At 34.3% G+C, this 6,651-nt stretch overlaps 1 protein-coding gene across 2 annotated transcripts in view; it reads left to right on the top strand.

Annotated features, from left to right (window-relative positions):
* The window catches only part of LOC107887414 (germinal center kinase 1), a 39,960-nt gene extending 33,743 nt beyond the window's left edge, over nt 1-6,217 (top strand). Inside the window, exons 12-18 of one of the 2 annotated variants that reach the window (XM_016811650.2) lie at nt 3,172-3,300; nt 3,464-3,614; nt 4,423-4,579; nt 4,759-4,963; nt 5,385-5,585; nt 5,688-5,773; nt 5,859-6,217. In XM_016811650.2, the coding sequence (XP_016667139.1) occupies nt 3,172-3,300; nt 3,464-3,614; nt 4,423-4,579; nt 4,759-4,963; nt 5,385-5,585; nt 5,688-5,773; nt 5,859-5,958 (1,029 nt within the window). In that variant the 3' untranslated portion in view covers nt 5,959-6,217. The remainder of the gene's footprint in view (nt 1-3,171; nt 3,301-3,463; nt 3,615-4,422; nt 4,580-4,758; nt 4,964-5,384; nt 5,586-5,687; nt 5,774-5,858) is intronic. The other variant, XM_016811651.2, reaches the window with a different exon arrangement.
* Nucleotides 6,218-6,651: the final 434 nt, after the last annotated feature.

Raw genomic sequence — 6,651 nt, forward strand, 5'->3', positions numbered from 1 at the left:
ATTTGAAAAATACAGCGGGAAATAAATTTAAGGAAAACAAAATTTTAAGTTTTTTTCCAAAATAAGATCTTAGTTGTGATATCTAAAGTAATAAACACTTAATCAAAATTGTATTGTTCGATTTGTTTGGGATGAGCGCTTCGACTGAGTAGTCTTCTCCACTATCATCAAGCTCAAGTTTGTCAAGTGTGGGCTCGCTTTAAATTATAAAACTTTTCATAAAAATTATCAGTGGGGTAATTTCACAATTTCTATAAACTTTTATGTTAACTTGTAAATGAAAAAAATATCTCTAATTTTTTTTTGAAATAAACTCTTATGAGAATTTTCTTTTTATAACTTTCTAGAATTCAAATGTGTGAAAAATAATAACTTAAAACTCTCTTTATATAGGGAGAGATTAAATAGTTCAACTATTATTAAACTTAATCACTTTAATATTAAATTTAATTTAGATTAAATTTAATATTAAATCTTATTAAAATGATAGAATATTTATCTATAAGATAAATATAAAATTAAATTTAATACTAAGATAATCTCTTTACTATTAAATTAATAAAATACTATTAAGATAAGTATTAAATTAAATTTAATATTTAACTATTAAAATAATATTATTTTTGGAATATTTAATCTGAAATCAAATTCTCTAGTAGAGTTTTAGTAGGAGTGTAACTTTTCCACTGCTTAACCACCAAAAATCAATCGTCCCCGGCCACCGGAACGTCGCCATCGCAGTCCCTGGCACCGCCATGTCTGGTGATGCAGGTGCAACACCCTTATAGCACCCTAAGCTGGTTCGGCTGCTGCCGGTTTGGTCTGGGTTAGTGATGACCTGAACAGTCCGGTTTAGCCACCGGTTGGACCGTCAGCCTGATTTTACATACTGGGTCCTGTTAGACCAATTTTTGGGTTTTTGTCTCAATTTTGGACTCCCAGGCCTAATTTACAATCTTAGGTTCAATTTTCAAGTTCAATTGCCCATTGGATTAATTGTCTGACTTGAAAATTAATTTTTAAGAAAATTTTTTAATTAAATTCTCTAATTGAACAATTCTTACAACCACCTAATTTAATTGCACATCGGATAAATTAACTTAATTAAATTATTTCTAAAATCGTAAAATTTTCTTCTGATTCAAATGCAATCCGATCGAGTTTTTGTTAAGCTAGCGAAGGGACCAATTAGACATATATAATTAGACTCTAGTAATTGTAATCATGTCCAGAAGTATTATTCTGATAATTCGTAATTATTTAATTATGGAGTCAGTTCACAAGAAGTACTATGATTGAAAACTCCTTATTGTATACTCTTTATAAAAGCAATTCATCCAATTGCTTTATCCAAGACCTAGTCATGTGTGTATTACCCTCATATGATATTATTGATTCTTTTGAGTTAAATCTATTCACTTAATACAATACTATTTTATCTTATTGTCACCATTGTGTTTTCTTAATGATTAATATGATCATTGTCAACAAATAACTATGATAAATTGCTCATTCAAGAACAAGCAACCAGTGACCACGTTTCATATTTATTAATTCACACAATGCTAATAAGAGCATATCATCAATTCTTTAATTGAGCTATAAATTTCATTATTGTTAGTAAATTTATGCCATACACAAGTCATGTACCCAACATATCAGCTATGGGCTCGATCATCTTTAAAGCATAAGACTCCACTTATATCAAAACACATGAGTTACATATGCATAGTCAGTAACTAACTCAGAATTTAAATAAATCACACCATGAGCGTCATAATTGAATTAATTCACAAACGGATTCAAAATTAATTTATTTTGGGTCTAGTCTAATGTATCATTGTACCAATGAATACATTTACATCTCTACCCTTGGAGTCAACTACTCCGATAGCCAAGACTAGTCATCTCCCTAGTTGGAATTATAGACGACATAATAATCATTCCCAGTATTTGAATCAAATGTTCATTTTGATTCTTTTACGGGACTACAGATTCATTTAGATTATCTATTGAAATAAGTTATCTTTCTCACAATGTAAACGTTCTTACAATGCCACTTATATTCATTTTTAACTTTTAAATAATTAATGAGCTAATATTTGCTTGTCACAATTTCACTATGTATGTAAAATATAAAAAGAAAAAAATATAAAAGACATAATAATGAAATGTGAAATTAACTTTATTTATTTATCGTTTAAATAAATAAAAAAAAACAGTTAGTTTACTACAATATGAACACATTTCCTAAAATGCAAATGTTGACATCATCTTCAATGAGGTGAGTTTATGACAAAACAATAAGGTCCCCGATCGGCCGAAGTTACTTTGCTGGTTGTCATGGGATGAAACAAATGGAATATTAATATTTCAAATTCATCCTAGGGGGAAGAATAGAAAATTTCCGTGGAGCACGTATGATTTGCCTACCCTTGAATTGAATGATATTTTAAAAGGCACTATATGTATTTCTTTGGATTTGCAAGCTGCAATGTCGAATCCTCTTCCTGAAGCTCTGTGTGGCTATAATTGTTATATTTAGCATGGGAGGAGTTGAGTTGCGAGCCTGCAGTATAAGACTATAATGAAAAGAATTAGTCTGTGCCAGCTCCATCTATCATTGCTTCCTGCATATTAATGGCCATCTCATGCTTACTGCTTTGCTCAAAACAACTATACACAAAATCCAAATCTTTTGGGTTTGGGGCCCTTTTACATAGTACTAATCGGGTTAGTTTGTTTTTTGCCCTTGGTCTATTATTGTAGGGGTTAAAGTAACTGTCTAGAGTTCAGGTACCGATAATTACATGTAATGAACTGCATAGAGTTGAAATGAGGCTTTGCCAACAACCCAAAGGAGCAAGTGATTAAAGCTTTATGTTGGCACCTTAAAGTCCAGGGTTAAAGTCCTGTCGTCCCCTCCACTTAAATTGTAATGTAAGCTTTGATTGTAAACCACCCCCCCCCCCTCAAAAAAAAAAAGAAAAAGAAATGAGGCTTTTTATTTTTAATTTTCTTTTTAATAGCTAGGGGGAATGTTCCTTTTTTAATATATTTAATTACTTGTTTCTTCTCCACTTGCCTTTTCCAATGGCCATTTTTTTTGTTTGTTTGTTTCTTATAGTTTATGCTTCTGACATTAAATCATCATCTCTGTCTGAAACTTAGCACAAATTCATTGAGAAATGCAAATGTGGAGCTTCAGTAATGCTTCCAAAGATTGAGAAAGCTAAGCGAATAAGGGCTGCAATGGCTCAACAGGCACAAACTATTGCTCCCACCATTCCAGGACTTAATGTATGAATTTCTTGTTCTAAATGTGTTTACTCAATTTCTCTCTTTCTATACATGTCCATATAATTGTGATCATAGACCACACATGCGGAAACACAAACTTCTGTTCTGTGTTATGCATGCATATTTTTTTCACCTGGTTCTGACTACTCCCAACTTGGAGCAGCCACTGGAAGGTTCAAACTTGAATGAGGATTATGGATATACTGTTCCATCAAAGCCTCAGAATATGGGTCTTCGAGTTGCAAATCAGACTCCTGCAACTGGCACTTTGAAGACGCCTCGCACATTGGATGGCGTGGAAGTGACAGGTGAAGGTATGGAATTCTTTTTTGAATGTCGTATCTAATAATCTGGTTAGATTTAAGTGGTGGAGCAAATGGTAGTCAATGCTTGTGCAAATGTATGTTTAGGGAAAGGGGAAAAGGGGGGATGAAAGGGGCATGCTGGAGAGATCTATAGTTAAAACTCATGGAATGTACTTTACACAATAATTCTGGTTTATCATATTAACAGGGCTTGGAATCCATACCTTATGTCATATTCATGTGGATAATTGCGAGGTAGCAATGTAATGGTGAAGTTTAGAAGATAGAATTGTACTCACTTTTCCAGTGGATATGTTCTATTTCATAAATCTTATACAGAATAGAAGGGAAAATGGACAATGTTACCACCTCTTTGAATTGCTGTATTGACAGTTTTGTACACTTAATAATGCTTAGATAGGTGACTACTCCAGGATGCTTGTTATGGACCTGATCTTAAAGTGAATGGTAGAACTACGACAATAATGATTCTATCTTTTACTTAACAGAGTTGGAAATAATACCGAAAGATTTGCTGCTGAATATATTTAATTAGATAATATCTGGTCATTCTGGTGGTATCAAACATATTGGGGATGCTACTAAAATGCATTTAGTCAAAATGGGGAAGAAGAGAAGCAATTTCTTTGGAGGCAGTATCAACTAGCAAGTTCCAAGATATTCTTTGCTGTTTGTCATCTTAAATGGGGCAGACTGGAACTAACGTACTTGTATCTGATTTTATGAGCTTGTTTTCTCTTTATCTGGATAATATTTGTTTGTGAGCTTGTTTTCTCTTTATCTGATTTATATTCAGTAGGGGAGTTTGGCACTGTAATAGTTCATCCCGGGGATGAGTTGCGGAAGTCATTTGCTCAAAGTCAACCTCACAATGGTAAAGAAGCTTCAACTGCTCTTGAACATGCTGAAAGAACAGTGATTAATGGCTCAAGGCGCCAGTTAATTGAATCGCAGTAATTTCCTCCCTATACTCTTCAAAGTCAACCTCATAATTCTCTTGCGTTCGTGCTTGGTTAATGTGAAAAAGGAAAAAAATTATTGCGAGTCTGTATCACACAAGTAGTGAAGTCTTAAATCCAGTTGCTAGTTTAGCATTCAATTCATTGGGCTTGTTTTCTGCTGTGGATAACAGAAGGGGTGCCTTAGCAACCGTAACTATGGAAGAATTACAATTAACGGCAAAGGGATCTTCTCCTTCAATATTTGTCTATCCTGAACAGAAACTGAGGTCAGACAGTGTTCCAGAGGCAAGGGGAAAAGGCAGCAATCAAATCAGTAGTGGCACATTGAAGAACGAAACTGTGAGCAAGAAAAAAGCTTTTGCTCTGCAAGATAAGGTTATTTTCATTCTCTAATCTATGTTTGCATCAATCAAAAGGTAAATGGTCCTTTAATTTCTCTATGGGAAAACAAGGTTTGACTTGTGGTCTTCCTGGAAAACGAGTTAACCTTGTTTGCTGAAATTAGTAACCTTGATTTTGAATTTGTTCTGCTTTTAGAATCCTCTACCCTCTTATTCAGAGTTTTTAGTTTGAATGCAAGCATTAGGAACTTGGGTTTGTTTGTCGTGATAGTAATAATTAATCAGTGCCTTTCGTTTCACAAGGCTTTCCTCGTTCCCCCATTTGTTAATTATCAAGTAATTGTGAGCTAACCTCTTGTTCCAGCTGCTACCCATCACAATAAATGGTTTATGTGCTCCCATATTATTCTATTTTTACCTGTTGCTGCAGCTAAGGCGCCTGATTGGTTTTGCAGCTCTCTTCTATATATGCAGCAGGTAATACAGTACCCATTCCATTCTTGAGGGCCACGGATATATCCCCAATTGCCCTATTGTCAGATAATTTCCTTGTGGGCATGTATCGGGATTTTAGTGGAACCATGTCACTGGAAGCACTTCAGGAACTTTTTGCTGGTGATGGACAATCAAAAAAAGGTCGAAGGGCACAAAATGAGGTCAATTCATCCTCTTCCCTTTCTTTCCCTCACCCTTTTCTTTTCCTTGTCTATCTCTCTGTCAGAGGTTTATCAACTATTTTCCAGTTTATCATTCTGCAGATGCAACTTCCTCCAAGCGTTTACAAAAGACTCGCTTCAAGTCCTACACTGATGAATTTGGCGCAGGCCCTAGCTTACCACAAAATGTAATTCTTGCTAAATTTAACAACAACCAGCTACTGTTTTTTTTTTTTCTTTTTATTAACTACTATTGTCATCTATTCATTGCAGGTGCTATGATGAGATGCCTCTTCAAGAGTTGCAGGCAACTCAGGAGCAGCAAACCATACAAAACTTATGTGACACTTTACGAACCATTCTCCGATTATAGATAGTTGTCTACTGCATCTTCTGTTCTATGCTTCCTTTCTTATCCTCTTGGATTTAAGATTTTGCAGGGTTATGCTGTGTTGGTTAACATTAGATGATGGCAAAAATGAAATGCAATCAAATTTTCTTCCATAGTATCTCTCCTTCAACATATGTGATAAGAAATAAACTATGTTTTGTCTATTTCCGTACTAAAGTTGTCACTTACTGGTCTGTGCAAATATTGACAAACGATAAATCAAAGCTTTAGTTGACCAAAATGAGAAAGATAAGTTAAAATACACATGATTATAGATCAGCAAGAGCTGGAGAGTGTTTTATACCATTTTACTTATTATTGTTCAGAGTGTTTTTGTAGGGCGGCTGAGTCAGAAAAGTGAAAACCATCCAATCCAGCAGTTGAAGAAAATAGCAAAATCCTTATTATTTTTTATTTTGTATTTTCCATTTTCCATTTTGGGAATGGCCTGGGAAATTATTTGATTAGTTATTTTGTAATTTTAATATTTATAATGAACATATTATTTTGTATTAGCATTTCCATGCATTTGGACTTTGGGCAGGCAGACCGAACTGTTGAATCTCATACCAGAGCCATGGTTCCAGAAGCAGAAACTCTGGAAGCAAAGAGAGTGAAAAGTGAAACCATTCACTTTGAGTTCTCACAGCAACAGAGAAGATTGCCTAAGAGTAG

The sequence above is a fragment of the Gossypium hirsutum genome, chromosome A03 (assembly GCF_007990345.1).
Source record: "Gossypium hirsutum isolate 1008001.06 chromosome A03, Gossypium_hirsutum_v2.1, whole genome shotgun sequence".
Classification (NCBI taxonomy): domain Eukaryota; kingdom Viridiplantae; phylum Streptophyta; class Magnoliopsida; order Malvales; family Malvaceae; genus Gossypium; species Gossypium hirsutum.